Genomic DNA, 19,111 nt, shown 5'->3' with positions numbered 1-19,111 from the left:
GGGGAGCGGGGCAGGAGCCGCAGCCCCTGGGTCAGGTAGGAGCGGGCCGAGGGAGCTGGGAGGCAGCGGGGCTGAGGCCAGAGCTGCTGCTGACTGCCCAGAGAGCCGCTCACAGGCTGCCCTGAGCGCTCGCTGCCGGCACTGCAGGCTCCCAAACCCCTCGCGGGCCGCTGTTCGCACCCGGCCCAGCACAGCCTTCCCCCTGCTGCTGCACTCACCGCTGGCCCAGGCCAAAGTGGAGCAGCGCTGCCCGCTGCTGGCCTCGATGTCAGCCCCGCATTGTGACGCACTGTGCCGTCACAGACGCCCCATCCCCACCCTTTGGCCCCACCCTTCGGCCCCCCTCAGCTGCCCTGGGTCTCCATGGCTGCGGCATCGGCCCTGTTCCGAGGCACGTGTCTGCACTGAGCTCCCTGGGTCTCCCTTTACAAAGCAGACCGGAATCCCCCAGAGCGATCTCAAAAAGAAAGTTGGGTGACCCGGCCTGTGGATGCTCTGCTCCTCGTGTATCTTCTCAAATTAAATTCCAAAAATATGATCCATGCAAACTTGTTTGGTGTTGGGAGTTGGTTGGGAGAACAGGGAGGACATGATAGCTTCAAGGGCGTTATGGCCTTGTGAGAAGGCTTGGGGAGAAAGAGGGGCAGTGGGGCAGAGACTAGGCATCGAGGGTCCCGAGTCCTCACGATGTCTGCGTATTGTTGAACTGTTTATTTGAGTGGAAGGCAGCCAGTCATTTGTTGTACCATGTCTGGATTATCCAGTCGTATTATTCCATGAATGCAGTTGGGGTATAAAAGGTTGTTTGCGCAGTAGTAAAGTTGTACTCAGTTGTTAACTCATACCGTGTAGTCTCCGAGTTTCACCATCCTGCTCCTGCATATGGCACCTGAACAGGGACCCGGCTGTGATTGATGACAATCAAGGAATGATCAGGAAGTGTTTCTGCAGGGGAAAGGATGGCAGCCAGGAGCTCACCAAAGCTGCCATTGACAGACAACATAGTGTTTGAGGTAGCACTGTCTTTGTTTCTGAGTTTCCTAGAGAAGCAGGTGGTGAAGCTCGGGGTGAAAACACTGTCAACACTGGTTGCGGCAGGTTGGGCTGAAGGGGGCATCTGCAATGATGTACCCCGGGGTGGGGGGAATGGTCAGCCATTTTGCAGGACGCAGTGCTGGAAGGTGAATGGGCTGTGTTAGGGGAGTTATCCAACAGTGCATTCCCAAGTCAGATTTCTGTTTGAGCCTACAGCCTGTTAGTGGTCCATTTCAGACTTGCTTGATAGGTCCTCAGATACTTAGCTGATCGGAATTGTTTCCTGAGTTTATTAGTTATCGTAGTGTTGAGTGTAACAATAGTTTGTCTCTTAGCAATCTTTCTGCATGCTTAATTAAAAATTTAAACGTCACTCTTTAATGGGATCTGCAGGAATTGAATTTGTTAGGGTCAAAAGTGGTGGGACCAATGCCAATGAATGAATCAGCATGTTTGATCTTTGGCAGTGAGATACCCAATTGGTTGTCGAGAGAACTTGCTAGAAAAAAATCAGGTGGCACCAACCTCACCCCAAAATTAGGTGATTTTTCTAGCCCAGTCAAGAACTGTTGGTGTGGTTGGCATAATGATACAACAGGAAACAAGCAGCCAAAGTGTGCTGTCCCATATGGGACTACAAAAAAGGGGAACTATGGTGGACCGTATTTATGGAATAATAAGAGTGCTAAAGCATTGCCCCTGGATATATTCCTGATCTGTGGAATGGTATTCCTGTGGATGCTCAGTGTGGGCCATGTTGTCTAGGAAGATTAATGCTTTTGGCTCCACAGCATTGAGATATAGCTGAGTTGATTACTAATCTTGCATCACCACTGACATCGAGCTGACAGAGACGATTGCTCCCTTCTGCTTGTAATGACTGGGCTGAACTATGGTTTCTCCCTGCTAAAACTTTGCATCACTCCTGTGGCCTGGCTTTGTTGCTGGACATGCCATGAAGCAGATTGAGAGACTTGCTTGTTGGGCTGAAAAACAAGCCAAGTCACAAGGCCAGGCTGTTCCTGAGTGCTCTAAGGTGGGCCATAGGGGAAGAAGACCAGTGTGGATGAAATGGGAACTATTGTTGAGAGTCTGGAAGAAAAAGAGAGCTTGTGTCCTGTGGAAGAAGGGACAGGCTACTTGGGGAGATTACAAGGAAGCTGCTAAGGTATACAGGGCAAAAGTTAGGAAGGCAAAACCCAACCTGAACTCGCATTGGCCACTGCAGTAAAAGAGAATAAGAAATCGTTTTACAAATGTATCAGTGGTAAGAGAGGAACCAAGGAGAATTTCCATCCTTTACTTCATGCAGTGGGGAATATGACCAGTGATCATAAGGAGAAGGCTTACTACAACTAGTTTATTTATTGATGTTTTGGCATCTATGGTGGTTAAGACCCCCAGTCCCATCCCACACATATTGATCACATCTCTTCTCCTTTGTCTTGGGGAGCTGAGCTTTCACCTAAGTAACCAGTTATCCATCCTGTATAGGTCCTCCACCAGAATGGTGAACAGAATTGTTTGATTGCAGAGATACCAGTTTTTATCAGTTAATTTATTCCTTTAAGGAACCCTGTGAGATGAAATAACACTTGTTGGGCAGTACTTCTGACTGTGTTTGGTCCAATTTCATCAATTTGTGGGGATATAATTTTCTTCTCATTTGGTGCAGATACAACTATACTAAACCTGGTACGGTCCGTCTTAAATCCCAGACATAGTCCGCCTCTTGACTCAAGACATGGGTCTCCTGGTGTTTCAGCCTATCTGCATTGTGGTAAATAAAGTGGTCCTGTCCATCTTGAGCCTTGTTTGTGTTTTTCCTTCTCTGAGGTCTTGACAGAGTGTCTGTTTTGTGACAATGTGGGAAAATGTACATTGGGCAAAATGGCACCTTAGCTTTCTTTCAGGTTACAACAGCCCAAAAAGGCCGGTGTCCTTTTTTAGTGTTCAGAGAGTTTTAAGAACACACAATATGCAGAGCCCTGCCTCACCGCCCACTTCTAGGACACTTCTGGCTCTGATTTCATCTCAGTCCTAAGCTCAACATTTACAGTTCTACCAGCACTGCGATGTGCAAGGTATGACAGTGCATAAGCAACAACTAAAATTTACTGACTTGTATAATTTTCATATCATCATTGCCTTGAAGAAATTCCATGGAGGCCTAGGTATGTGTCTACCTTCATAGGGAAGAAGTGGCTGAAGCAGGTAGCTTATTTGAGGCCTTTTCAATGAGGGTGATTTGGAATATCTTGTTTGAGTTTCCAGGAAGCTGATACTGATTCTTGTTTAAAAAATAAAAGAGTGGGATTAGTACATTAGTTTTTAGTACATTACTAAAACAGTGAGCAAGTTGTGAGGAGGTTTTCTGAAATTGACTTGTTCGGGAAATTTTTGACCTGTCGTTTTAATCAGCAAAAGCATAATTTGTCCCCAGATGTTCCATGCTTTATTTTCCCTGGACTTCCTGAGGTTGTGGTGGATGTCAGGTCTGGGAGACTTAGATTTTTTTGTCTGAAGCTCTTTCTGTAGTTTGTTCTTTTCCAGGGTCTTTTGCAAACTGTGAGAAGGATTTTTCTGCTTCAGAAAACATACTTTTCTCCCATGTTCTATTTTTATATATTTATGATGTATTTATTAACTGAATTAACTTACATTAACTTTCCAGAACTCTCCAGGAATATATGCCATTTGTTCATTGTTCCTGGATTTCCAGCGGTATTCTCAATGAAGTCCTTTATGCCCTTCCAAATCTAGACATCTGGGCTGGATAATGTATTGATGTTGATGGACAAGCAATTTACAGTAACCTCTTATGACACCTTTTGTTTTTTTTAATAGCTTTCTGAATTATAAGTGACATGCTGGTGAAACTGAACATCTGATCTCCAGATATCATCATAGTATTAACCATGGCATCTGAGGCTGCTCAGAGTTTTCTTCAGCCGCTCTCTTCTTGGTTGTCTCAAATATACGAAGCTATCCAACAAGCAGGAGACTCTATATCTGCTTCATTGCTGAATTTGAGTGGAGTGGGTCGTGAGTCAGAAGAAGGTAGAAACCAGGGCTTGGAGGTCAGTGGAGTATCTTATGAGGATTATTCTGTGGAATCAGAAGATGAAGGACACATGGACCTGCGGGATGACGAATACATATGCCCTGGAGAAGATGGTCACATTGCAGGTCGTGATCTTGCTTCACAGGCCCTCCCTTGTGGCTCTGACATGAGTCTACAGAGGCAAAAATGGGTTAAAAATACCTCCAGCTTACCAGGCCAGTGTGTTGTAAGGACCGAGCCTTTGGCTGCCAATGGATCGCATTGGATGAACGAAGATCTCCAGCCACTTCCCACTATCTCTGAAGATGAAGGTGAGCCCTCTGCGAGGATGAGAGGCCATGATCACAGCATCAGCATGGATGGCTCTTTAGAAATTAATAAAGACAAGGCAAGTTTTGCAGGTAAGCAGCTAGCAAACACTTAGATTTCTCATCTCTGGTATTGATTGGATGTAGTAGCATATCTCCTCATTTTGTTGAGTGTAGTCTTTGTTTCTCACCGTTAAATAAAACCTCATCAAAAATCCCAGAGAAAAATCTAACCTTTCCCTATTCCCTTTCCATTTCTTTCCTTATCCATGAAAATGATCTACTTGAAATTAGTGGAAATTTTCAGGATTAAATGCTGTATATTAAATACCAGTCAGGGCCTGTTGCAGCAGCATGGAGCATTTTTGTACGCCCACCATGTTTTGTTTCAGGTAACAGGATCTTTTGAAGGGAGTGTTTAGCCTTAAGCCTTTGCTTTGAGAACCATCTGCCTTTTCATCATTGCTATTAAAGATATATATGTAGTCTCAAACCTTGTTTCATTGTGCCAGGAATCTCAAGATGTTACTGTGCCATGTGCTGCAAAATCCTCTTCTAAAAAGCCAGTTGTATCTCATGATCTTATGGATGACAGGCTCCCAAATCACTTTCCCTCTCTCCCACCACCACCACCAGCTTTTTGATTTAAAATGACAAGGACAGCAGCCAGGAGATTATGGGATGGATAAATGAATTCGGTATTTTCAGTTTTAATTAAACCTAACTATGACTTCTTATCATTAGGTGACATGAACAGCTTCTCAGGTACTTGTGCTCAGGACTGAACCTCAGCCACTGGACTTTTATTCATTAGATCCCACTGTAGATGTGGCTAGAGGTTCCTTGGTTCGCAGAAAATGAGTGGAGATGTGTGTTCCAACCAAATGTTTGAAATAGGATGTTGAAGTTATTGAAAATGTTTGCTTTAAAATGGCCAAGAGCTTTTCACTAAGAGTTCTTTCACCAAGAACCTTTCTACTTCTAGGGAAGTGTTACTTATTTAGCCTTTTCAGTGTGGACTGTCAAAGTTTAGGCTTTCTGGTTTTGCTTTTAATAGGAATATCAGGCTAAAGTTATAAACTTCAGCTGCATTCTTTGGCTGTTAAAATTAGCTCCTTTCCTTATTACTGTCTGGGGAGCAGTATGTGCCAAATGTGTTCTGGTGGTGACCACCAGGTCTTTGTCCTGTCTCTGGACCCGTACCTATATTCACAGAGGATGGGAGAAAAGGTTGTGAGTTCTCAGAGAGCTGAGGGCCAAGAATGGCTTGCTGCCACTGTCAAAGCAGTTTCTCACCTGCTGTGTTATCTGTAGGGACATCTGAAGATCAAGGTTCTTAAAAGCATGTGGATGGATGAGATGGGCTCATGGTAGAGAGACACTGAGAGGTACTGGAGTAACCTGTCACTGCAGCAGAAGAGAATTGCTGCGAACCTTTTCCCAGCTGAGAGCAGATGCTGACCAAGTTGTTGTTGCTGGGCTCTTGTTTATTTATAAGCAAGTGGACTTATTTCTTAGTGGACTGTCTGGAGCTGTTGAGGACTAGGAGGCTGACTTTACAGAGCTTGCCACCACCTACATTGGTGCAGCCTGGAGCTCTCTGCTTCCACACAAAGTGCTTCAGAAGGCCCTGCATAGCTTTTTACTCCACAGGGAATGTCACTCTAAATGCTTAAAAGTGGTCTTTTATCCCTTTATCTCTGCACTGCACTGTACAGAAGGCGATCCGGTGCCCTCAAGACATGACAGTCATGAAGTTGGCTGCTTGAGGGCTGGGACCTGGTGCCTTTTATTCCTCAGAACTCTCCAAGTTGTATAATAGGGAAGAAGGTGCTGAACAGTGATTTGAAAATGTCTTCCAAAATGCACTCGCGCTCTTTGTATTTCATGTATTTCTTTATATTTCCTTTTTTTCCCCTTCAGATTCATTCTCTAACATCAAGAGTATGAACTCTTGTGATGATAACCTAGACATGCAGAGAGGCTGTAATACCCTGAGCACTTAAAATTTCAGTCGTGGATTAAAACGATCAAGAGAAGATGTTTGAGGTATCCTTATTTCTGTTAGCTTTGTTACCTAACCCTAAGTGACAACATAAGTGAGCATATGGACTTGCTGACATTCAGCAAAGGCATTCGGTAGCATCAGTATTAGCTTTGAGCATTTTTCCTTGCATTTGGCATATTTTCTTCATTTCTAGAAAATACGTTTTATATTCTTTCAGAACATTGCATCTTGACTTTATTTCACTTAATGTACCATATTTCTCTCCACAATAGAATATTTTAAAGCTAAATTGGCACAAAACAGTTGCAATGCTGAATGCTTTTTGTTGCCATGGAAATATTCCTGGGCACTTACTGACGACCTGGTTGCCAATAGTAATGTAACAGAGAAAATAGATATGCTTCATTTAGCAGCCACTGGTGATTAAAGAGCCACAGAAACCCGTTACAAGGTCATTCCAGTATATAGTTTATTAGGTTTAAGAGAAGAGAAAACCACACCCCAGAGGAGAATAATTTTTTCTCTCAAAAAAAAAAAGATTCAAAACAAAATGCAGTTTTTTGTGACTCTTAAACTTACTGTGTGCTTCTGAGACAAAACAAAACTGCAGTTAAAAACCATCATTACCCATCTTCTTTTTATCAAATATGTTTTTGATTGCATTTTTGCCTCCTAAAAAAATATGTCCTAGCTTCCTGAGTAGCTTTTCTGAGGCTTCAAAGCAGCAAACACATTACTGAAAACCATTTTTCAGCTTAGGGATCTAAGATAGAATTCGAGCAGTGAGGTTCTGGGGTTTGTAAATCAAATGTCTGTTAGATCGTAGAATCACCAAGGTTGGGAAAGGCCATTCATTCTATCTGTCCACCTATCACCACTATTCCCCACTAACCTGTGTCCCTCTCTACAACACTTCTCTAAACACGTCTCTAAACATGTCTCCAAACGTTTCTGAACACAGTGCTGAGACACTGAGGCGTGCTAATCAGCAGGGTGCTGGTTTGGCTGCTGCTGAGTCCCAGTCAGTACTTCAGCGATGCTAGTAATGTTGTGCCAAGTTGAAAAACAAATGCAGGGAAAAGTTTTTCACTTCAGATGTTTTTGAGCCATGAGTTTAAAATGAATGAAGTTGCTCAGTAGCGCAGGCTGCTTGGTGTAAGAGGTTAGCGATGGGAATGCAGCCCCTTCCACGTGTGCAGATCCCTGCTGGCATTTGCAGAGCATGTAATTGTAAATTACACATTTACAGTTTGTCACAAATACAGATGAACTTGCTCTTTCAGCTTCCTTGAGACCATCCCTTGCTGTCTAACCTCAGTGTTGTCCATCTCAGGATGGATAGGGAGCAGCTTTTTGCATCCTCCTGCGGCTGAGATGCTGCTATCAGCTGACTGGGGGTGGCTGCTGAGAGTGTGGCTGCCAAATCTATCATTGCACATTTGGCTTAAGAGTTGGAAAAAACCAGCAGAGCAATAAGGCACTTCTAAAAGTAGTGCACTGCTAACGGAGGGGAAGAGCAGGTCTGTTTCTCAGCCTGGTTCTATTATAGAAAACCGGTAATAACGAAAAAAGTGAGGAATAGAAATAAGCATTCCATAAGTACAGTGATCTTAATCTGTTTCTTCCTCAGGGCCCATGTCCTTTGCAAACAAAAAGTCAGAGTGACCACTAAGGTAGCGGTTTCAGCAACCACTGCTCTGAAAAGGCATGGGGAGAGACACGCCAGCAGAGCTGAGCCTTCTGAATCAAATGGAGCTATTTTTGCACAGCGAGTTCTGTGATTGAAGAGTCTCCCGAGCTGTCTGACACTGTGTTCATAACACTAGCGTAATATATAGGTGAGCACTACACTTGAATTGCATGAAATCTGTGGAGGTTTTTTTTTCCCATCAATTAGGCAATCTCAAAGCTAGCTAAAGTAAATTTTTTGACCTTAGAATGCTAGGAGGTTTGATGTCCTAATAGGAATCTTGTCTAGATGGCCAGATATCTCTCTTCAATACATGTAGCAGGAGGCACACCTCTGAGGCTCTGGGAATTTTAAAACTAGAGAGCACTATTGCATTTACTTACCTTGGCCTCCAGCTTAACAGGGGTCATTGATTTTTGCCAGTAATTGCTGTAGTGGAAGAAATTATTCTTTCTGCTGTACGTGAACAATCCTGACCTCAGTAAATGACCTTTCATACAGCTAGGAAGTCCTAGCCAAGAAGTGAGTTTTCATTAGGTCCTGTAGTCCCATGTAGCAAAATAGACCCGTAAGAAAAATATGTTGCTTGTGCGATAAATCAAACTTTAGTGTGAACCCGAAGCTAAAATAGATAGATGGTCTGTTTCCATTTGAAGATTCAAAGTGCCGATGTTTTTTATTACCTGTCTGGCTACAGAGCCAGCCAGCGCTCCAGCCAGAATGCAGCCCTATAAAATCAGTGCCTGCACTCCAAGCAGGACATTTAAAGAGGCTACAGTGAATTGACAGCAGCGCTGAGTGAAGGAAAGCAAAGACAGATAGCGGGCAAAAGCACTTCACAGAAAATACTCCTGGTTGCTCAAGTGGGAGAAAGCATAACGTGAAGTGCGGACATGAGCTTGCATTGAATGCTTTATCTCTGTAAAACTCAGGATTGCTTAGAAAGTACTTGTGTGCAGACTTTTGTCCACGTGAAGCTGGCACCGTGGCCCTTTCTGTATTTCAAATACTAATTTGCAGTTGCATCTTTTAAAGGTTCAGATTTTGGTGGCTTGGATTTTCACCGAGTACCTTGTCTAGCAGGCGAGGCTTCCTCCTGCCCAGTTTCCTAAGGGGCTTCAGGAGTGATACTCATTTAAGGGGTATCTGTTGTCTGTGCTTGCTATCTAGAAGGTTGCATAAGCTGTATGGAGAAAGGTTTATTTAAAAAAGGAAGAAATAGATGTCGCCATTCAGCACAGTTGCAGAACAAATTGTGTGTGAGCGTGTGTGTTTGTGCATGTATTTTCTAATCCACTTTTGCTAAGTGGCATCCTCTTCCCACTCCCCATATGGCAGTTGCGACTCCGTCTTCCTCTGGGAAGGTTGTTTAGGGCTCAGGAGGCTTCATTTGCCAATAAGCAGAATCTTGGCAGCATCTGGGAAGTGCTGCCTCTCCTAGAAACCCTGCCTCCTCACCTTCCATCTCCTACTACGGGTGAGGCAGGTGTGAATGATCTCACTGCACTGTGCTGGAGGTTATGCAGGCATACTAGCATCACTCTGTGCAGAGCTCGAGCATAGTATTTCTGTGAGCTGATGCAAACAGAAGTACTTTTTTGTCTTTACGTTTGCAGTCATTGCTGGTTTGGCCTGCTTTGTACAAGGCTGCTCATGCAAACCCATGACTGCAGGCAAATGCTTGCAGAAGTGAATGATCGTTAGGACTGCTGAAAGCATGGATAATCATTCTCTGTTTCTTCCTAACCTCTCTGTATTGCACTCATGTGAAGCTATATGAGATGGGTTCACCCTTCCAAAAGATGAGCTGATGGTGGTCCTCATCTTTTGCTAAAGATAGGGGTTTGGGTATGAATATCTTTTTCCCAATTAATTTCAGGCTCTTGTAATGATCTGTTGGTAGCACGCATCATCTTGTGTGCCCTAGTAGTCTCTTGAAACACAACCATAGTAACCAAGGGAAAAGACCAAAGTGAAAGTAAAGGGAGCAGATTGAATTCATGGAGGAAAAAATGTGCAGTTTTATAAGTGGCAGATGGCTGTATTGTGCCAGTGGGGATCTTCTGGGTAATGAGGAAGATGTGGTTGAGCTGTATCTCTGCAGATGCTGTTTGCATGTTTCTCATGCAGTTACCTCTGATTGAGGGAGGTTTCATCAACACCAATTTGTAGAACAATCGTGGAAGACTTGGGTTGAATTTCCAACCAGTCCATAGAAAAGCCTGTAGAAAATCCTTTGAAGTAAATGATTTTTAATCAGCGATGCTCTCATGCCTTTCACACCCCACCAGAAAGTTCCCCGACACTCAGGCAAGCATTCCCTGTCTGGAACTTGGCATTGGTGCATGATGAAGCATCCCTGGAAGCACTATATTGGGCGTGAGTGAGTGCCCACACAAACCGTGTGCTCTGAGCTCAGAGACAGTGCGTTCCTCAGGCTCAGGGAGAGTGGAGCCCATACAGTGTATACATAGCAGCTTAATCCACGTCGGAGTGTTCTTCAGCTAGTAGTTGAGAGTTATGGTGCTAAAGAGAAACCTCTTGAGTTTGGATTAATGAGAGCACTGAGGTTTGCTGAAGCTCTGTGTCATAGGGTCGATTTTGGGGTCTAGACCTCTTACTGTAAGTGATATGCTGTAGCTATAAAGCCATTGGGCCCAGGAGTCATCTTGCAGATGTCAGTAGCTTGCTATTTTATAATTGTCAGACATAAAACTGTGGCTGAGATGTGCTGTCTTTCCTGGGTCACAGGTTATGCTACTTCCCATACCTGGCTTCACAGGCATGCTGCTGTATGGTGCCTTGAATTAGCTCCTCGCTTCCCTTAATAGTTATGTGTCCCTTCCTTATTGCTTTAATTCAGGTGAGCCTTCCACAGGTTGCCCAGAGAGGTGATGGATGTCTCATCCCTAGAGATATGCAAGGCCAGGTTAGATGGGACCCTGGGCGATTTGTTCTAGTGCTTGATGTAGCAGCCAGCAACCCAGCTTGCAGCAGGGAGGTTGGAAATTGATGAACCTCGAGGTCTCTTCCAACCCAAGCCATTCTATGACTCCACATGGTCGCTAAAGCTGAAGCAAGGAGAAATAGGGATAAAGAAGGAGGACAATACCATCTGCTTTGGGTGACATTGCTGGTTGCAAACGCATGAGTATTTGGTTTCACATCCTTGCCTGCTGCTGCTACCCAGAGCTGTGATTTTCCCAGGAAAATGGAGGTGTTACAGCAGTGATACAGGAGGGCTGTGGTAAATGAACCCTGTGGTAGCAAACAGAAAGTTTCAATTAGAAAAAATAGTGGGAAAATGAATGTCTGCCTTGTTGCGATGCAGTAGTTATCCGTAGCAACCCCAAACAAATCTCTTTGCGAAGGAGTTGATTTCCACCCTGTTAATCAGCAAACAAAGACTTGTGGGTGTGAAGCTGATGGTTACGCATTGAGTGCAACAAATGGCCTGTAATCAGCATGCATGTGCTGGATCTAGCTGCTTCTAAGTGTGGCACAGAGAAACCAAGCAGTCCTGGCTCTGCTGGGTACCCCCTTGGCCAGCTTGATTTCTGTGAGGAGGCAGGCCATTTTCTGGAAGAAGGCAGTGCCACTTCAGATGAATGTCCTTATAGCTTTGTACAGAGACAAAGTGGCTCTTGCATTAGAACTAGTGCCAAGCCAAATAAAAGATGAGCACTGGGAAAGCTGAAGGAGTTCCACCTGTTGGAGTACAAAGACTTCTAAAGAAGACGTTGTGAAAATGATGCTTATAAAAAGAGAAGATCTTACCCCTGTAAGATCATCCAGTTCCAATCTCCTCCCATAGGCAGGAGCACATCCCTCCAGACCAGGTTTCTCACAGCCCCATGCAGCCTGGCTTTGGATGCTTCCAGGGAGGGGGCATTCACAGCCTCACTGGGCAACCATTCCAGTGTCTCACCACCCTCACAGTAAAGAATTTCTAGTCTAAATCTGCCCTCTTCCAGTTTAAATCCATTTCCCCTCATCCTGTCACTACCTTCCCTGACAAAAAATCCCTCCCCAGCTTTCCTGTGTTCCCCCTTCAGGTACTGGGATGCCACTATAAGGTCCCCCTGGTGCCTTCTCTTTGCCAGGCTGAAAAGCCCCAGCTCTGAGCCTGTACTTGTAGGGGGAAGTGCTCCAGCCCTCTGACCATCTTTGTGTCTCTCCTCTGGAGCTGCTCTTAACAACTCCATCCTGGTGCAAGCAGAGCATCTGCAGTTGGAAGGGACTTTCTTGCCTTTGCAGCCACATGTCATCTTCAAGCAGCCTGGCCGAGGGGTGTGCAATGACTCATGGGTGCAGCTGTGTCCACACCACAGGGGTTTCTGGCTTAGCAGCATCTCCTACAGCATGCAGTCTTTTGTCTTCCACTTCTCCGCAAGTCCTGGGCCTGTGCTAATAAATCCCAGTGACACAAATGAAGCCTGACTCATGCTTGCTCCACATGTGGAACATAAAGTAGGTGCTTCTTGGCTGCCATTTCCTTTTGCTATGGAAGAACCTTAGGCAACAAAGTGAGAGTTAGCTTGAAGCTGAATCTCATGTTCCTATTTTTATAACCAAATTTCAAAGTAGGGGAAAGGCAACAGGAAAAGATGTTGATTTTCATGCTGTTTTCTGTGGGCAGTTCTCTTATTTCTTTGCACAGCAGCATGTAGAATTGGAGTTTATTGCTCTGACTGCCATATTGTTTGGCTGTGGATGTGCTTGATGATCAGAACCAATTAATGCAATCGGTCTTTTTTCTGATTACCCCTTGACTTTTCTGTTGGCTTTCTGCTTTCTGTTGGAAATTTCCCCTGGCATTAACGCTGTCGAATAGTGGTTCTGCATGTGTGAGGATGAGGTGGATGTTTCTGCTGTGTAAACTGAAGGCTTTTCAGTGACCAGACTGCATTTCCAAATAGTTTTGAGCATAAATGAATGCAAAGATGCCCTAGTTCCTACTCAGACCCATAAATCAGGTAGTTGCATTGCTCTGTACTTTGATTTGAAACCCAAGGTTGGCTGGTTGATACCAAGAGTGAGAACACACCAGACTGAAGATGCTGTGTAGATGAGAGCTGTAGTTAGACAGAAATTGGTAGTGGGAACTCCATGTGTACTATATGTTCCTTGATAAAAGGTTCTTCTTCTGGTCTGAGAATCTCCAACAAACCCACTGTTTGAAGTAAGCCTTTCCAGTTTTCCAGAAGAGGAGGCCTTTTCATTACTCTGTGTGCAGCTCTAGGTTTTGCTGAGTTAGAAATCAGTGCAGATTGCTGTTTCTCTGAACATGAAAACTTTAGGACCAGGCTTCTGTTACTGCTTCTGTAATAGCAAAGAACTCAGCACAGAGAGCTTCTGGGATCCTCCAAGTGAATGCAGTATGCATAGATGTGCTCATATTGTCTTGGTTATGTGATCAAATTCTTTTCTTCTTTTTTTTTGTATAGCACTTCTGTTTCCTTCATGGCTTGGTTGTTCTCCAATGGAAGTTTCAATTGACTTCAGTAAAACCGAATCAAAGCCTTTATGAAAAAGAAGTGGATGCACAAAGGGCAGCATTAAATGTACAGGAAAGCAGAAATTTGTTAAGTTTTCATTTTTCATCCCAAACCACTATATTGTTTTTTTGTTTTGTTTTTTAACATTCAGGCAGACAGGATGCATGTGGTACATCTATATGTTACACCTACGCTATGTCTTTTATTTGGTAGCTTATTTTCTTGGATCAGCTTTGAGCAAACAGTAAGCTATTGTTTATACTTGGTAATGCTGCAGAGAATTCTTGAATTATTTATTTCATGCAGTTTAGCTTTGTGTGCCTGGGTGCCTGTAGGCTAACTTTGTAACTGATAGGGTGTGTGAAATTTCTGGACAAATACTGGTACTTTGAAATACCTCGCTGGAAAAAGAGGTCACCCTTTTTCCTCCCCCACTGTCATCTCTGGGTAAAAAAAACAAAACCAAAACCAACTCACATGCATCCTTAAGGGCGGTGGGAAGCTGATTTATAAAACAGCTGCTGCATAGAAGTAATTGGGTTGACGTTGCTAGAAATATGTATACGCTACACAACATCTGCAGATCTCAAGATGTATTCATTATCTTTCCAGAATTTAGATCGTAATTACGGGTCCTTTATTTAAGTTTCCATGGTGATATAGAAAATGTTTCCCCCTTGTCCTTTCCTAATCAGGACACTTGTATATTTGAATGGGGAACATTTTGCTCTCCCCTGGGTGAAGTTAGTTTTATTAATATAGAGGTATTAAGCTGACATGAAGCTGTCTGCTGCTAAAGGCACTGATTCAACAGCAGACGTATCAAGCATTTGCTACAGATTCCCCAGTGCTGGCTGTTTAATTAGCCTGCATGCTTCCAAATGCAAGTAAGAAACAGCATCTAGCATTGTAACAAGCGATGCAGTCACGCTTCAGGGATTTGTTAAGTTGGAGTCAAAGTTAGGAGGCTAATAGTGTATAAAACCTGGCCGGATTCCTCCCTTTACTCAACCGAGACGCAGTAGCTGAATTCAGTGGATGGTAAGTTGGTACTTAGTTTGGCTTAATCCAATCTTCTACATATTAAAACAAAACAAATTTTCTTTTAAAAGAATGTTTCTGAGCTCTATGGAAACAATCAATGAAGCGGTGGTAGTCACAGCCCAATTAAAGCTGTAGTTGAATTGCTAACTTCAGAATTTTGCTACTGATTTAAAAAGGAATCCCCCTGGTATTGTTGCAGAGCATTGGTATCTCTCTTCTCTCTTGCACCGCTCAATGTTAAATGACTAAAATACTCCTCAGCTAGGAATGCTGAGAAGTAGCACTGAATTTTCAAGCAGTCTGGAAGTTCAAAGGGATCCTAATGCATGATGAGTGCAGGTTGTATATCCATCCCTGAAGAAGATTTGCCTGGGACTTTTGGCAAACTGAGTCTAAAGCAGACTTGGCTTTAAACTTTTATTTTGTGCCTTAAGTGCTCAGAGGATATTCATGTGTAAGTAGAGGTTACCAGCTTTTCCTGAGCATTCAAATTAATTTTGCAGAGGTAGCGAATTGACTGCACGGTTGGCTGAAAAGGGACATGTAGTTTTATGTCCCCTGGTTATTTAAATAGATTTAGGCCATAGGGTTCCTGCAACTTGAAATAATTTGTATTTAAAGCAGTTTCAAAGAAACTTACTTTGAATAGCTTGTATAAAAAAATAATCAACTTTTACAATAGCTGGTCACAACCATTTACAAACTACTGTCCTATAAAACCATTTTGTTTTTAAATCAGAATAGGAATGTTTAGCTTTAGTGGTGATGCAGTGGCACAGCTGCCCAGGGAGGTGGGGGGGTCAGCGTGGCTGTAGATGATCAAGAACTGTGGAGATGTGGCACTGAGGGGTGTGGGCAGTGGGCATGGGGATGGGTTGGTGGTTGGACTGGGTGATCTTAATGGTCTTTTCCAATCTGAATGGTTCTGTGGTTCTGGTAGGCCGTGGCTGGGTGCAGTTTGCTCTGGCACTGTTTTGCTCAGTCTTTCTGCCCAAGGAGCTGTGTGTGCTGACCTCAGAGCGGCAGCAGGGGGGCTTATGGAGTGGTGGATACCATTGTCACCAAGTTTATATTTCAGGATTTAATAGATCTAACTCTGTAAAGACAGGATCTTGCTTCTCTGCTGGAACCCACATGGTTATTGTGAGATTGGAAGTGAAAAAGTTGCTTTTTGTCCCAAACCTGCCCGTGTCACTGAGAATGCTGCCTGCAATGCTCATTTGTTCAGCTGCTTGGATTTGCCATGGTGATTATCAAAGTGAGTCTTGGCAACCATTATTGTACACTTCATGCTGAAGAGCAGAAGCAAATTGACCACTAGACATCTGGCTTGTTCACACACACATGCACAAACACACACACACTGACCACCCTCTGTCCCCACTACCCCACTGTGTGCCAGTGGGTCAGAACATCCTGCTATTAGGCTTCCTCCCTTCTGATGGTGGGGTGATCAGCAAAATGCCCCTGCATCTCACCCTCAAAAAGCAAGGCCAAGTATATTCAGTGTGTTCCGATCCCTCTTTCTCTATCTGGCAGCTATTTCGACACTAATGAGGGTGCAGTCATCTTGTATTTGAAGCACGTGTTGGTAGTAGGAAGGGAAAAGCGTTCATGGTGATGTGCTCAACTGCGAATCTTCACTTTTAAAGGTTACAATTTACATTGGTCTCCTGAGTTCCTCTGCTGCTGGCAGATGGAGTCAGCAGTGCCTGTTAGCTGTGTGCTCTATCTGTGTGCTCGTGGCCTTACCCAGAGAACAGGTCACATCTGAGTTGCTTTCTCTGCACAAAAGAAGTTCCCCTTCCACCTTAGGGGGAGATGAAAAGGAGTGGAAGAATAAGAAAGTTTTCAAGCCCTTTGCTGAGTACTTTGTCATTGCATGTGCTAATGACTTTATAAGTGGTTCTCTGTGTACACTGTGTCCTACTCTGTTCCGCTCTGTTAAATACTTGCATTTAAAAAAAACAATGACATGCAGAATGGATCAAGGTCTAACAGTTCCTAACTGTTGCAGGTGCAATATGACATCCAGAGGTTTTCCTGAGGCTTGAAGAACTGGATCCACATCAGATTCATTCCTTCATCCTCCCCAAACCCTTGCTCTCCTTTTTGTCCCCAGAAGGCTGTCTGAGAGATAGGAGTGTGCCGTATCATCCATCTTCTTGGCTTACAGCAAGGCTCTCTGAATCCCAGGTTGTCATTGACAGCATCTTCCGACGGTGATGATGAGGTGATGTAGCAGCTTGAAAAATGTGTGTGTCATGCTCACAAAGTTTGTGATCATGAATATCTGAAAAAGCAACACAAGCAGACGTGAAGCATAGTCCCATGTTCAAACACTTGCTCTCCAGCCTTAGGGGCATGATACAGAGGTATCAGAAATGTGATCTTGCTTTCTTTCTTACTCGACTTGGTTTCCTTCTTGGTTACCTGCATCTCAATTCTAAAATAGTTGGAGAGAGTCTGGATCCAAGCTGTGCTGAGGTTTATGAAGATCTTTCCAATGAAAGTCCATTGGTTTTGAATTTTGGCTCATAACCCACAGGGATTTTCTTGGATTTTATTGCCAGTTTTGTCAGGATAATGATTGCAGGACTTTGTTCTAATAATCTGTTTTAATCTGTGCCGTTCGAGTCAAGCCTTTTAGCAAAAGCCTTTTACAACAGCTTTGCAAACACAAGGTGAACACTGAATGAATTATGCTATATCGTTTGCCAGCACATATGCCAAATGTCAGGCAATGACAGAAACTAAAAATTTATGGCACAGAAGGGAAGAATTTTATGATCTTCTATGGACTAATGTAATGACTCTCTTATACAAACAAAGATGGAATGCATTTAGAAATGTAGCTACTTAGAAAATTGGCCTGAACACATTCTAAAATCGGGATAAATTCAATAGTGGGAAGAGCTGTGAAAGTGCCCTCTGTTCTTACTTCCATAGAATGCTTTACTTTGGAAATACAATTGTTTCATTTCGATGCACTCTCTGAACATTTCAAGATACAGCTCTCCACTGAATTCTTCTTCTGGCACAACGTGGTGCAATGGTGCTCTTAATTTCAGGGGTAATACTAATACTATTTAAATAGCTGTTCAGAAATTAGATTCAGCCACACATTGAGACCTGCTTTCACTAAGGACGTTCAATTCAAAATTAGTCTTTTCATTATGAACAAATGCCTATATACTGATGTCTTTGGGTATGTCAGGTCTCTTCAAATTGATAATGTTCTGTTTTTATGGAATCAGAAACCTACCACAGACTTAGACAGGAGGGGAAATTGAGCATCCTGGAGAGCCTTGATAAGCTTTTCTCCCACTCAGCCTTGGCATGCAAAGTCTTCTCAGATCATGTTCGTAAATGAAATTTCCTTTGACCCTCTGTTTTTGTTATGAATGTTGTGATGAACTGTTCTTTGGACTTGCTTAGCCTGAGCTTTTCAACCGTTAAAAGACTTTGCAGTAACCTGGGTAGAGCTTGAGAAGAGGAGCATGAGCTGTAGGAAGGAAGGATTTGGAGGATGCTCTGGGGAGCTGAATAGCTCGAATGCCATCTCTGCCCACAGCTTCACTGCAAATCACCCTACTAATAAAGAGCCTGCTTTAGTACTGGAATCATGGAGTCTTCTTGTGCTATTACCCAGCATGTGGTAAATTAAACAATCTTGGCCTGATTGCATAATGTAACTTGAAATTTAAGATCCTTTTTCTCTTTAAGCTCTAAAATTTACAGGCCATTTTTGTTTAGATTGATTGTAATTAGATAATAGTTTTGCTTCTTTGAGGCTCTTCTGGGAAGGCTTTTTTTAGCACCTCAATGGCTAAAGTAAGCAAAGGGCACCACTCGGTCTCCCTGTGTCTGGTGTGGCTCAGTGCAAGGGAGAGTGTGGTGCTGAGGTATTGAGAAGTGGCTTGGCATGGGGCTCTAGCAAAGGTCAGTCAAGAGAAGTGTAGTGTGAGGACAAATGTGCTTCAATCCACTGACTCTCCTCTGCTGCTGTCTCTTTCAGGTAGAGGCACTGGCACAGGTTGCACAGAGAGCTGCAGGTGCCCCATGCCTGCAGACATCCAAGGTCAGGCTGGATGGGGCTCTGAGCACCTGATGGAGCTGTGGGTGTCCCTGCTCATTGCAGGGGGTTGGACCAGATGGCCTTGAAGGGTCCCTTCCAACTCAGATGGTTCTATGAAAATCACTGCTTATAGGAGTTCAAGTCCAGAAGTACCAGGTTCCATCCTCAAATCTTTTCCTTCTCTTGACTGTACATGACTTAAACAAGCTTGTAAGTTCCCTTGCATCCTTATGTTCAGTCTAGAAGCAGGGATCAATTTTCTTTCATTTTTGAAAATCACAGAGAAAAGGCAATCTTTCTTTTTTTTGGGGGGGGGGGGGGGGGTGTTAAAGCACAGCAATTCACTGTAGCCCACAGAGCAAACATCACCTTGGTCAGTGCAAGTA

At 43.7% G+C, this 19,111-nt stretch overlaps 1 protein-coding gene across 9 annotated transcripts in view; it reads left to right on the top strand.

Moving 5' to 3' along the window:
- SYT16 (synaptotagmin 16) overlaps positions 1–19,111 on the top strand; it is a 93,824-nt gene that overhangs the window by 49,467 nt on the left and 25,246 nt on the right. For 6 of the 9 annotated variants that reach the window (XM_032445135.1, XM_015865746.2, XM_032445133.1 and 3 more), the window contains one exon: positions 3,883–4,500. The exons of the other annotated variants lie outside the window; for them this stretch is intronic. In XM_032445135.1, the coding sequence (XP_032301026.1) occupies positions 3,954–4,500 (547 nt within the window). In that variant the 5' untranslated portion in view covers positions 3,883–3,953. The remainder of the gene's footprint in view (positions 1–3,882; positions 4,501–19,111) is intronic. 9 annotated transcript variants of the gene reach the window in all.

The sequence above is a fragment of the Coturnix japonica genome, chromosome 5 (genome assembly GCF_001577835.2).
Source record: "Coturnix japonica isolate 7356 chromosome 5, Coturnix japonica 2.1, whole genome shotgun sequence".
Classification (NCBI taxonomy): Eukaryota; Metazoa; Chordata; class Aves; order Galliformes; family Phasianidae; genus Coturnix; species Coturnix japonica.
Note: the sequence above shows the minus strand (reverse complement) of the source record. Positions and strands in the feature narration are given on the sequence as shown.